Here is a 14,833-nt window from a genome sequence, read left to right as displayed (position 1 = left end):
GTGACATAACCGGTGTTGCGGCTTAACACCGGTATCACCGTCAGCACCGTCTATCGCGGCAAGCCTAATAGAAAACTACTGTATCCCACAATGCAATGGACTCAACTTGGCCTTCCATTTCCAACATGACCAATGAACAACAAGCAATACCAGCCTTCAACTTACTTTACTCAAAAAGTGCTATTTGCACACAAAATCAGATTTAAAATGCCACGAGTATATACGAGTATTAGTTTCTGCGACACTACTCACTGACATAGTGAGCTCATGTGAAAATTTTGCATACTACTTTGTTAAACATCACAAACTGCAGTTTTTTTTATTTTTCAGTTTAAAAAGTAGGTAGTTTACAGTACATATCTTTCTGTAGTATGTAGCAAGCAGTACACTACTATTCCAAGTATACCGTACACTATGCAGAAAATAGTAAGTGAAATAGCACATTTAAACAAACATTTCAAAAGGTATTTGAATACTTTATAACGTGACCTCACTATGTCAAGTTTAATTTAAAAAGTGCCATTCAGTTGTCATCTTTAGAAATAAAATGTGATGTATGCAGCCTTTATATGGCTTTTTAAAGAGGTTTTGGTAGCAATAAGGTTCCACAAGTTAACATTAGTTTACTACTTTAGTTCAAATGAACTAACAATGAAAAATAGTTTTATTTTATTTTTATTTATTGAAAATACTATTAAATGCATTAAAAATGCATTTATTAATCTTAGTTATTGTTCATTTCAACATTTACCAATACATTATTAAAATCAAAATTTGTTACAGTGAACAACTGTATTTTTATTAACTAATTCTAACAAGGATAAATAAAGATTTATATAAAAATAAGATTACGATAAAAATGCTATTGTAAAGTGTTACCAATTTTTCACATTTTAGATTTTTACGGAAGTAGAAAATAGTTCTCATCACACACTATGCTAGTATACCATTTTAACCACTGCTATAGATTATCTTGCATATTTAACTAAATTTTGTGTAAATTCAAAGAGTGAAAATCAATATATTCCAATAACGTCTGGTTCATACTGCACATTTTGGTAAATGCAGATAATCTGGGTATTTTACAGCTGAAACAGTGAGAGTAGTAGGCTATGTTAGTATGCTATTCCGAACATAACCTCAGACTGTTTGAGCAGCTAAAGCCGAGAGGAAAAGACTGAAGAGAGAGAGCAAGAGAGAAAAATATTAGGCGACTGAGAGAGGCCCTAGTGTTCCTGTTTTCTGCAGATGAAGCAGAAGACATTACGGAGGAGAGGAGAAAGGGAGATTGCGCTCTGGCGATGCTGACGCTCCCGGGGGAAATCCAGCCGAGATCCCGCTGTTCCTAAAGCTGCTGTTGTCGCACTCGCCACGTAGAAACACAAACATGCCTCGCTGTTCCCGCCAGGCCTCGCTCTCAGGGCCCGGCACACAAACACGCCACCTAATTGGAGTGCAATTACCCAATCACAATTGACAATTAAACAATGAGAAATTGGTCTCCTAAATAACTATGTCTGCAATTACACATTAAGTGTGAAGTATAAATTGAGTCTAGCGCATTGCCTCTGAAGCATAATTGTGTGTGTGTGTGTGTGTGTGTGTGTGTGTGTGTTTGTGCGACCTATCAAACGTCTCGTGCTCATTTACGGACAGATAATTCTCATTCGCATCACGCCGATGGCGTGTCCCCTCCCCGTTTCCTCCCTGAAAGGAATGTCTCACTGAAGAGCCTTTCCTGGAGCCGTTTCTTATGGAAATCTGTGGCGCTCCTCCGCCCTGTTTGTTTATTTTGCTGATCGAGCAGAGCATGGCCGTGGGCTACCAGAGAGGAACTGAGAGCCGCAGACAGATGGAACCATTCAGGCTGTGGATACGGGCCGCTAACGGGTGTCACGTTTGACTTTACCTTGGGGCTGCCGTGATGACTGTGAGTTTCCCGCTCCTGCTCGTCCCTCTCGCTGGACAGGATGTGGGTTTTGATGGCGTCCAGCGTGCGCAGCATCCAGTTGTGCTGACGGCGGATCTGTCTCTGCAGCTCCTGCCACTGGTGGGATATCATGTGGAGCATGTCCCGCAGTCCTGTGTGCACACAGAAAGGCACACGGTAACACTAACACACGTTATAAATGCAGTGGTGTAGCGGCTAAAGTTCTGTAATCCAAAAACCTAAAAAAAAGATGATTGTGAACTTAACCAAAGGCCTGTTCCTGTAACAAAATATAATACTTACTTCGTTTAAGTAATTAGCTACATACAAATAAAAACCATTAACTAATACAAATGACACTAATATAGATAAAACAAAACTCTCTGTGGTCATTAAAAATCTGACTCTCTGTGGTCATTAAAAATCCCAGGATGTCCTTCGAAAAAGAGTAGGGGTGTAACCCCGGCATCCTGGCCAAATTCGCCCATTGGCCTCTGACCATCATGGCCTCCTAACCATCCCTTATCTGCTGATTGGCTTCATCACTCTGTCTCCTCTCCACCAATAAAGCTGGTGTGTGGTGGGCGTTCTGGCACAATATGGCTGCCGTCGCATCATCCAGGTGGATGCTGCACACTAGTGGTGGTTGAGGAGATTCCCCACTTCTATGTAAAGCGCTTTGAGTGCCCAGAAAAGCGCTATATAAATGTAAGGAATTAAAACAAAACATTAGTAATATATAGTACAAACATGAAAAACAGCAAACACAGTAATGCGCAAATAAAAATCTTCAGTATATAGGCCTACCGTAAATATTGTATATTCATTTTCCTTACTTGAAAAAAAATAAATGTTAACTGAAATAAAAAATTAAAAAATATATATATTCTTTCAGCTAGTTATAATTTTTTTCTTTAGCTTGAAGTGCCAAAACAATAAATAAATATAATAAACTTATTTTCTGTAGACTTATTTTTTTTTAATTACAAAATTAATAAAACAAACTGAATTTGAAATAAAATGGAAATGATACAAATAAAAACAAAAACTGAAAATACAAAATAAAAATATGTAAAAACTATCATTTAAAAAAAAAAAAAAACTATAATAGTACATCAATACCACTAAATGATAATCAATGATAATAAAACTAAACTGTGTAATACTAACACAAACATTACAAATGTAGTGGTTATGAATAGCGGTTAAAGATCTGTAATCCGAAAATTCTAGGTTGAAACTGAAAAAGATGCCTGTTCCTGGAACAAAATATACTAGTTACTTTAAGTGTCAGCTAAAAAAACAAATGAAACTATTACTTAATACAAAGAACACTAAAACAGACCAAAACATCAGTAATATATTGTGCAAGCATGAAAACCAGTAAACAATATGCAGATAAACACAGATCTTCACTACATACTGTACACATTATGTACTGTATATTCATGCCATGTATTTTTGAAAGTTAAGTAGGATGTATATTGTGCAAGGTATGCAAATTTTCTGTATGTAAGAACTATTTTTATGCCGTTATTAAAATTTTAACTTTTTTTAACATATGCAAACTGTATCATTTGGCATAAGAATGCTCAACATTATTATTAATAAACTGAAAAAATTATTAAACTATTTACATACATAAATCAAACATTTTAAACATTTTATTACTCCCTGTTGTGCCTTAATCATGGTTAAATAACTTAAAATCACCAAAATTGTCACGGCTACGTGCTGGAATGAGGACACAAGAGCGCACAACGAAGGTAATCTTAATTCTTTCATATAAATCCACAAGGAATGACGAAGGAGACATACACACACATAAGGTAACCTAATACAATAACAAAGGGAACAAAGGGAAACTTAAGTACAGTACACGGGTCAACGAGGATGGTGAACTAGACACAGGTGAACAGAATGACACAATCAAGGGAGACAGAAACTGGGTCAAAGCAACATGTGGGATGAATGAAAACAAAACCAAACGTCCATGCGTGACAAAAATCACTTACATTTTTATGCTATAATTCATCATTATAAAAAAAAATTTATTTGAAAAGATGTAAAATAGAAACATTTCACTAGTGGTTTCAGACTATTAGATCTTATTTTGTGTCCACACAGTACATCAAACTCATATTTCAAAAGAGCAAGAAAATCCTGTTTCCCCTTTAATTTCTGCTCTGTAATTAGAAGCAAATTTCCTACCAACTTCCCACCTTGACCATCATTGTCCCGTATCTTAGCAACTCAGCAGCCGGGCATCACTCCACAGGTACAAGCAGCGGCTTCCATCACAGAATGCCGTGGGCTGCGACGAGAGGCCTGATCCGGGCACAATGCGGGGGTCACACTCCAGAAGCCCCACTTCCGCCTCGACCGTATTTATCTTAATTTATGCTTTTTAATTACTTTGAACAAATAGGATTTGCAGACGGAGATGCTGATTGTGGCCGGTTGAGACGCAGCGGACACATGATGGGTTTGGAATATAGAAGCATCCCGTAATACTGAGGGATTAACCGAACGCTCGAGTCCTCATCAGATGCGAAAACACACGCGCGGTCCGGCTCGGGTCACCGCCATCAAGTAGCAAGAAAATCAAATGCCTTGTTTTTTTTCCCCATCTGTTGAATAGCCAGCGTAGAGGAAGATATTATCATTTAACTCGTTCAATATTTTATTTTTTACCAGAGGTTGGTTTTAATGATTTAGATGATGGTGGTGATTATGATAATGCCATACGCGTTATTATTAGTGATGTGTTTGAGTTTAAGAGGGAAAGAAGAAAGCGAAATGCATCTGTTGGATCATTAAGGGCGAGTCGTGATAAATGGTTAAATCACAGCACATTAAAGGCTCATTAAAAACAACTGTAGGGGGATGTGTATGTGTGGGACGGGCCGGCTGGACAGCAGGAACATCTCACTGTAAGGGTTAAGTGGGTGTTCTGCCCATTGGCTGACATTAGCAGCATACACATATATGGCCTGGGAAAGTAGCTGTATTCGGTATATACTGTTAGTGCATACTATTACTTGAAATGTCTTATGCGTTATTATGTGCATTAAGCTTAATATGCTACATTGTTGTCAGATGACCTCTCTATGTTACATGTATTTCATTGAATAGAGTCCAGTTATTATTATTTTTTCTTATTTACTTTCTTTTTTATGCATTTATTCGTGTGTTTATTTATTTATTTTCAAATTAATACTTGTGTTCAGGAATGACTGAACTGATTAAAAGTCACAGTAAAGACTGTGTTACGAAAGACTTTTATGTCATATAAATGCAGTTCTGTTGAACTTTCCAATCACCAAGAATATCAAAAAAATTATGGTTTTCACAAAAAAAAAAAAAAGCTTTCAACATTGATAATAATAAGAAATTATTCTTGAACAGCAAATCAGCATTTTAGAATGATTTCTGAAGGATCATGTGACACTGAAGACTGGAGTAATGATGCTGAAAATTCAGCTTTGCATCACAATTACATTTTAAATACATGAACATAGAAAACCATTATTTTAAAATGCAATAATATTTCATAATTTTACAATTTTTCTGTATTTTTTTATACAAATTTAATAAAATAATTCAAAATTGATGATTGTTACTAATTACTTCTGTTTCAATAAATGCTATTCCTTTGCACTTTCTATTTATTAAAAAAATCTAAGGAAATTATTTCCCAAAAAAAATATTATGCAACTGTTTTCAACACTGATAATAGGAAGAAATGTTTCTTGAGCACAAGATCAGAATATCAGAATGATTTCTGAAGTAAAAAAAAAAAAAAAAACATTAAATATATGAAAACAGAAAAGAGTTATTTTACTGTATTTTTTAACAAATGCAGTCTTGATGACTATAAGAGACTTCCTTTAAAACATCATACTGACTTCAAACTTTTGAACATTAGTGCATTCAAACTGCAGAATACAGTAAAAGGTGCAGAATATGTCCTATTTAAAATCAAAATGTCCACTATTTACTTTACTTAACACACATTCCTGGCCCTAATGACCCATAAGTGGACATTCCTCTAAAGGAGGAAAACATATAGAAGTGGCCCCTTTAAGAAGCTCCCTACGGACGGTTGGGTTATAGTAAAGGTGCGAGCGTGCATGTTTGTGTTTGTATAGTTGGCAGGGAGTTGTCATCACGGTGTGGCACCGCAGGACAGGGCTGTCGGGGCATTATAAGGAAGCGCTCATGCCTCTGAGAGCCATCTGCATATTTAATGGTAGCCGGCTTTACCCAGCGGAGACGAGACATACCAGCAGGGAGGTCAGCTGAGTGGATTTGTGCATTCGAGCTCTCGGCGAGACTCTTCAGGTGAATAATCACAGATATTGTAGAGGAACGAGTGTCTGCAATGGCCTCTGACTCCTCAACCTGCTGTTCTTAATTCCCGCTCTCTTCATATACGGCTTTGGAAGCGCTTGGCCGGGCCGCCGCACCCGTCTCTCCGCTTTATCCCAGAACTCAATTCAGCAGGCCGTGCGCCATTTGTAATGTATGTGAAAAGGCGTGCGCTCGGCGCTTCAGAAGCGGTTACTTGAGGATTTATAAATTCTGAAGGTCACTATGATAATACAAACATTAATAATAAATGTGTGGCTCGGCAGAACCGTACCTGATTTGTGGGAGGTGATGAGTTCCAGGAGCTGCCGTCCCTCCTCCAGGAGACTGTCTTTCAGAGCGCTGTGACTGTCCACGTTGAGTTTGAAACTCTACACACACATGAACACAGAAACGACATGTCAGTGCAAGGGAATAATCTTAAATTCATTTTTTTCTCCTCCTTCATACTTTCTGTCCTCTTCAGATTTCCCTCTTATCTTCCATTAGAACATCTTCACACACAAATGCATACAAAAAACGTCATGGCTCATCTGCCAGGAGGATTGCATTGTTCAAGGCTTGCTCTTTCATTGCTCAAGAGAGTTAATGGGCGAATCTAATAAAAAAAGAAACTTCCAGATTTAAATTGACTACAAATTTAAAATAAAAATTGTATATTTTGCATAAAGGAAGTGAAACCTGATTTAGGAGAATATTAATATTTCTGCATAGTTTTCATGAAAATGAAGCACATTTTCCCCTCAAAATACCCCATTTAGACTTCTTAGAAAATAAAGAAAACAATAAAATATTCAATAAAACAATATTTAAAAAATATCAGGAATAAAAACAGAAGAAAAAGACAAGTAAATAAAATATAAAGAAATAAAATAAGATGTATTTAATAATTTTTTTTTCTGCTAGACAACTATAACATTAAAGCTGCAGTCCGTACCTTTTTTTGGTTCAAAATTATCCAAAATCAATATTTGAGAAAGTACATAACCATCCAGTGTTCGAAACTATCGCCTTACTTTAGCCCGATTCACAACGGTTAGCTTATAATAATGTTTTCTAATTTGAGTGGTACGGGTAGGTTTTCGCGGGTAATTCGAGCATGCTGCCGCGTCATTACGTCACGTCTGTAAACATAAAGAAGTTGTCCTGGCTACTATCGCATGTGAGGATCCTGCAGGTGGCGGGTCGTTTATAACCTTTTCTCACAGCAGCCAGAATAATTACATGTATCATTTTGATGGCGGATTGTAATTCATAAAGGATTATGTGTTTATGAAACACATGTGAATGAATTTAAATTATATTCCTGTTTTAAATGTGCTTCTGATTACAGATAGCCTGGGATTACACAAGATTTGTATTTTAAAGAAAACCGGTTCGAAGGGAGCATAATTTGCTTTTTGGGTGTTAAAAGAATTTCTTAATATGAAATTCGAATGGCATGACATTTGGATTAGACTGTGCAGAAATTGAAATCTACATGCTAATACACACTATACTCAGTCACGCAATGCTGATGTTGTTAACAATAATGATTTTAGAATAAAGTATAACAAAATTAATAATTTGCATGGTTTGATGTGATATGAGCTATCCGATCGTTAGATTAAATCACCATTGGTAGCGCGATTTATGGTAATGCTTTTTTCCTCAGTTGGTCAGAACAAACGTGGCAGACTTGTTACTTACTTGTTCAGATGGCAATATATGGTGAAAATTCATATTTGGTTTCATATATTCCAAGACGTAGGCTAGAATCTGTGATTGCGAAGTACAGTAAATATCCACACCGGTGCGGTGACTGACTGCCACACATTCACCTCAAAACATTAGATTCATCCGCGCTGAAGCTGTGCCGGAGCACATCCCATGCAAGGAAAATAATTCCGCAAACAGCTGCAAATCCAGGTTTTCAAACAGAGATGGCGACAAAGAGGCAAAATTTACGGACTGCAGCTTTAAATGAGCAAAATGTGATTTTAGATGTTAGATTTTTGCAATGGAACACATGAATAATGAATATATTATTTCCCAATGGTAGCTTTTTTATAACTTATGTGTTTAAATGGTTTTGTTTTATTTAATAATAAACTTAGTCACAAATTTAATTTCTCCTTAAATTTGCTGGAAAAGATAAAGATGAAAACAAATCAAAAGTTAATAGTTCACAAAAAAACTGCAATACTATAGAGCAATAAAATGAATGTTGATAGCAGCTCAGATCATTTGATCATGAGAGAACATGATGAGAAATATTTATCTGATCACAATTTGATATTGTTGAGATCTCTTTAGGAACTGAGAATCAGGAACTTCCTTTGCTGATACTGTTGAGATCTCTTTAGGAAGCTTGAGCAAAACTCTCAATTTGCTCTCGAATTAATCTCAATGCAACCAAGAAGAAACGAGACACGTTAAATCAGTTTTAATGAATATTTGATTGCTCACAGGTTGCTGTTTAGAAAGATTTCTGAAGGATCATGTGACACTCAAGACTGGAGTAATGATGCTGAAAATTCAGCTTTGCATCACAATAAATTACATTTTAAAATACATTCAAATAGAAAATAGTTATTTCAAACTATAATAATATTTCACAATATTACTGCTTTTACTGTATTTTGGACCATATAGATGTACATCAATAAATGAATGTGAATAGCAGCTCAGATCATTTGATCATGAGAGAAATTGATGAGAAATATTGATTCATGAGTTCATATTGATCTGATCATGATTTGAGACTGTTGAGATCTCCAATTAATCTCAATGCAACCTAGGAGATAGTAAGGAGATCTCATGTTTCTTTCCTACAGGACTCCTAACGGCTCACATGAAATCAGTTTTCTTGAACTCATCGTCCGGTTTCATCCCATTGAAACAAACACTCATAAGTCACATTAAGTGCTTCAGCAAGAATGTATATAATCTCCCGCTGCGCTGTCGACACGCAACCTTTAAACACCCTTCACACACTCCTTGATCTCAAACGAGCATTATTCATACATCCTCAGAGGAATGCAGCCCATCTCTCTGTATTTGTCCAAGTCTATCCTGCCATCCGCGCAGCTGAATTATTAACAAACGACAGCTGTCCCTCTAATTCATCATCCGTGGCATAAACTAATATTCAAATGATGTTATAAAACTGAAGCCGTTTCTCCCACAGTCGCGCTCTCTAGAAAATGACCTCGGGACTGAGCAACCACGTTCCCGTCTTTCTATTTCTGTCTTAAACCCACAATTCAGTGCGTGGCGCTCAGCGGCTCAAAGGATCCATCAGTCGGGTGCTTTCCAACTCTCAGTCATGTGTACGTCTCCCAACAGGCTTCCCATTTACTCTGATGTCTCTATTTCACCTTTTCTTCTCTCGAAACCCCCACCAAACACTGTTTTTCCCCCCTGCTCTCGCCCTCCAGTGGGTGCGGCAGCGGATGCGAGAAAAAAACTTTCATGTTGATTGGTTTTGATAAAACCCAGCGCTCTTGAACGGAGGGCTCTCCAATTGCTAAGTGTAATCAAAGAGTAGAGAGCATTATCCTGCGTCCGCGAGGAAAGGGGGGCCGGTGAGGGATGTGCTTTTGAAGATGTGCGGAGGTTGACGGGTGGGAACGAGGGGGGCGGTGGGCCCGCGGTTGAGGCGCCTAGAGCCATCCTCACCTTCGATTCTCATCTCCTCAGATCTCCCTCTGCCCTGTTTCACGCCATTACCGACCGTTCTGATCTGACCAGCGGCACGAAGGGCAGTGGGAGCCGCCACGGCCCGTTTTCACCTTCAGCTGTCTGACAGCAAACCTGACAGAAAGATGCATCAATGTTCTTTAAAGAGTTTCCAATCCATCCTGCTGTCACAAATGTCTGTTCATACATGCAGTCTAACATGCTACTCGTACTAATTTTGCATTACGCACTGTATACTCTGAGCGCAGTTTTCTGTACTGAATGGATTATGATGACTATTTTTTTCAAAATGTGTAGTGTATAATAGCATAGCGTGTAGAATAATGTACACCATGACTCGATTGAGACTGACATTGCATTTCCGGTTTGTTGACATGCGTGACTTGACTTTTCAAAATTCAGTCACAAATCTGCAAAAACAATTCAAGAGAACCCTTGTTTTAAAATTTATAATTACAATAATTATTTTTTGGCAGCATCAGTATTATTTTAGTATCTATTATAGTTTTTGTTAATATTTTTAATTAGATTTTTATATTTTCTGTTGTAAAAAAAAGTCATTTTCTTAATTGTCTTGTGTTTTAATTGTTTATATTTTTTTATATGTCTATATAGTTTTTATTCGTTTTCATTTATTCTTTTTATTTTATTCAGTTTTAGTTATTTTTAAATACTTAATAATAAATACTCAATACTTAAATAATAGTTAAACTAACCAAAAATGAGAAATGTTGTCTTGTCAACTAGCCGGAATAAATTAATTAAAAAATTTTTTTTTAAAGTTTCAATTTGTTTTTTTCCAACTAATATCCCTTATGATCTCTGAACAAACAAAAATATTATTTTGCACTGTAGTGCTATTTTGTATATATATATATATCTATAAATATCTTTGCAGTCAGACAAAATAATAAAATGTCACTCTGGATATGTAAGGTCAAAAAGAGTCCACTGCATTGTGGGATGCATTATGGGATATATTATTCGATGCTATAGTCTGCTCAGGTTGTATACTGCACATTTTGGCAAATGTAAGCAGGGGCCTCATGTATAAAACTTTGCGTAGATTTCATCCTAAAAGTGTGCGTACGCACCAAAGCTAGATTTTGCGTACGTACAAAAGTTTTCAGATTTATAAAACCATGCGCACGCCAGAAGCTGCGCAAAAATCCCTTTGTAAATCCCAGTGAGGGGAAGATTGTGCGTACGTGCATCTCCACCCCGACTCCTCCCAGAAATCACCATATATGGAGTTTTACTATGCATAACCTCATCTGCATACCATTTCCATGCATATTCCATCCACGTGGCACCATGTTTAACGCACAGATATGGACAATAAATGCTTTTTGAGACATCACATTATGATTCAGTGTCCTTGAAAATACATTTCAGAGAAAGTTTTCAGAGTTGCTCTCATTCTTTTCCACTGGCCAAATAGTATTTTAAATGGTTTTAAACTAATCAAATTTATGCAATTTTGAGTATCATATATATCGGGCTTTTATGGCTCATATGATACAGGAGAATACTGCACTCATATTACTGGAGGGAAAAAAATCAACTACATTTTATTCAGATGCTCAAATTGAGCAAAACTATGCAATTTTTTTGCCAAAAAACGGCCAAAACGTGAGATAAAAATTATTGTACTGTAAATTAATGAGATCTTCATAACAATATGACAGCCTACAGACTACTTACATAACATGCATCCAAAATCAGTTGTCACTATATTTCCCGATAATATGTCTTAGATTATATTTAAATGCTTAGTTTTATGATCAAAGCTCTGCAGTTTTTACTGTGGGCAGCAAAACATGTGATACAATGCAATACAATGATAATGAACAAATAACAAGTATTATATTTGATACTCACATTTGAACATGATTTTTCTAAAAAAAAAAAAATGTATGCATAATCAAGTAAACCTAAGTTGCTTCAGTCCTGTTCATCTTGAAATATTACAAACAAAATCTGCTTTATAAAAATCAGTAAAGATTTCACAGCAAAAAGACACATGAGCCACAGCCTGAAGGGAGACGTTGCTAAGTAGAAACTATCAAATCAGATGACAGAAAGCATGTAGTACATTCTGTACAAGTTTTTTCAGTGAATTTTTGATCATGTGTTTAATTTAGAAACCTTAAAAATTTGCATATCAAATATGATGCAGTAGTTTTTATCAGGTTAAGTAGGCAGTATACTAAACAAACAGCCTGATTTTTTAAATAACATCAGAAAGCACTAATCATGTACAAGTAAACAAGCCCTAAGTTTAGTGACTAAGAAAGCACAGAAATGGCCGTCACACATACTAAATGGATGGTCTGGTGTCTGAGGCTGTCTGAGAGCGGAGCGAGAGGGCCGAGACTCTCTCTCTCTCAACTTTGTGCCATCAGAAAGCGCGAGTGGGGCGAGACGGGTGATGGATCAGCAGGTGAGAGAATTTATCACTCATGACAGACACGAGAGAAAGTGAGGAGAGCTTATTTATGAGTTCGGATACAGGCTGAAATTGATATCCTTTACAGAGCTAAACGCCTTTAAAATGAGTAAACAAACCGAAGGGAAAAAAACGCAGAATAAACAGATATCCATCACTGATTTATGCTACAACAAAATGCTGTAGTAATAGGGTGTAATATCAATTTTTGGTGCACATGGCAAGGACACTCGTATACTGTATTCCACGGCATAAAAAGCAAGCTGTAATAATCCCATCAACTATAACTGAGGCGATATCAATATCACATAATCTTAGACTCTTTATATCAATTCGTGCAGCTCCAATTCAAGGTTCAGCATAAGGAATAAGGCAACGCACATCATGTTTTATTAAACGAGGATGTACAAACACCTCAAAAACAACACAAAACATTCCTGTCAAGGTGTGAAAAATACCCTTACATCCATTTCATCATCACCTTTACCTTAAAAAACCCAGACTCAAAGAGAAAATCCAATGTGTTCATGAATGAAACCTAACAGTTTGAGCGCACAAAGCCCAAATCTGCATTTTAAGTTGATTCCTAAAGCAGGCTTTACGCTACAAATTTGTGTTGCATCTTCACATGGGAGGTGATATGTGCTTTGTTCTGCTAGCTCTTGACGTGTGACGCGTCTGTGTGTGTTTGTGTGCGAGCAGACTGCCGCCCCGCTCTGGTTAGAATCAGACGTGAGGGCAGACAGGTTATCGCTTACTTGACATCAATAGATGTGCCACAGCAACCAGTGGACCACAAACCTCCCTCTGTCCTAATCCCCAAATCAGAGAGAGAGAGAGAGAATGGAGGGAAGGGTGCTGGGCGAGGAGGTGTCTGGAGACAGATTGGGGTTTGTGGTGTGCAGGTTTGAATGAATTTGTGGATTCTGGGGTGAGGAGACAGGAGGACGGCCTGTCAGTCTCTCCTGGATCATGAGTGCTGTGCTTGTTATTAAAGGGACAGTTCACCCAAAAAATAAATTCTGTCATCATTTACTCACACTCATTTCATTTCAAACCTGCATGACTTTCTTTCTTCTCTATGAAAAATGTCCATATTTTGGAAAATTTCCCAGGAATTTTTTGGTTCACGAAGGGGTCCAATGCTGTTTGGAGACCAACGTTCTTCAAAACATCTTTGACTGCATTTATTTTTTTTTTCATGTTCAGAATGACAGCGTGAGAAAGTGATGACAGAATTGTACTTAAAAATGGTCATATTTCTTGGGTGAATGATCCCTTTAAGAACTTTCAAATTAAGTTTTATATATATAAAAATATGAAAAATATATTTAAATATATCTTTAAAATATTAAAATATATCAATTTTATATATATATTAAAATTATATACTATATTATTTATTTATAATTTACCTTAATATATTATATATTATACTTAATAAAATATTTATAAAATACAAATTTCATACAAAGTAAAATTTTGAAGTAAAAAATTTTATATTCACAAATGTGTTATGTACAAATACATTTCAAAAAGCTTATTTAAGAACAATACTGGTTCACAAATCACATGCTATATGTACTAGTATAGTATGTTAAAAGTAGCTTGCTGAAGATGCCCAGATGGTAACCATGGATGATTTTTGTTTTTTTTTTTGGCTGGGAACCCCTTTGCACTGGGAAAGAAGAAGAGTTTATGACGTTTCCCTAGTGAAATAAACCGCTTTAAAAAGCCTAAGGTGTGTTTGCTGGCTGCCAAGCTGGTGGTTTGATGGTTTTAAAGGGGTTTTGAGAACATGAGTCAATGGGTCAGACTGGAAAACAAGCTAATATATCTTAAACAAGCAAATGCGAGACCAGCAAACAACCTTGGGCTGGTTCAGTGGGGTTAACATTCAATTTTTTTCAGATGGACAAAAACGAATGCCGAAGCATAAAGTACTACACTTTAAAATAATTAATTTAGCTAGACGACAACACTAACATGCAAATACAAAACAGAATAAACAGGGTTTGTCATTGCAAACAAACTTCAAGAGACCATTTGAATAGACAATTTTTTAAGTGCTACATTTTTAGTCCATTTGTTTTCTGGAAGTGAAAGACTTTACATTTAAAATATATACATTTACTAAATGTTTCAGTAGTTTTGTTATCTTATAGGAGCATACCAGCATGTAAATAACATGAACTAATAGTCATGGCAACAAAACTCCAATTAACCTTTTTAAACACTGTCCACTCAAATGCAAAAGTCTGTGTGGTTTATGTACTAACTGACGTATAAAGAATGTCTTTAATGTTTGTGTGTATGTTGGAAAGCAGGAGCACAACTCACTATCTGTGTGACTGGGGGCCCTTGTTTCTGTGTCTCATTTGCCAGTGGAGGCCGGCTTGTGT

The 14,833-nt window shown here is 36.5% G+C and overlaps 1 protein-coding gene across 1 annotated transcript in view; it reads right to left on the bottom strand.

The window, feature by feature from the left end:
- The window catches only part of LOC107665101 (A-kinase anchor protein 6-like), a 58,996-nt gene that overhangs the window by 23,661 nt on the left and 20,502 nt on the right, over positions 1-14,833 (bottom strand). Inside the window, exons 5-6 of the mRNA XM_016455850.1 lie at positions 6,576-6,672; positions 1,910-2,082 (exon numbers count right to left, since the gene is read on the bottom strand). Of these exons, the coding sequence (XP_016311336.1) occupies positions 1,910-2,082; positions 6,576-6,672 (270 nt within the window). The remainder of the gene's footprint in view (positions 1-1,909; positions 2,083-6,575; positions 6,673-14,833) is intronic.

Source organism: Sinocyclocheilus anshuiensis, unplaced genomic scaffold, assembly GCF_001515605.1.
Source record: "Sinocyclocheilus anshuiensis isolate Anshui unplaced genomic scaffold, SAMN03320099.WGS_v1.1 scaffold575, whole genome shotgun sequence".
Lineage (NCBI taxonomy): Eukaryota > Metazoa > Chordata > Actinopteri > Cypriniformes > Cyprinidae > Sinocyclocheilus > Sinocyclocheilus anshuiensis.
This window is presented reverse-complemented; position numbering and strand designations above follow the sequence as displayed.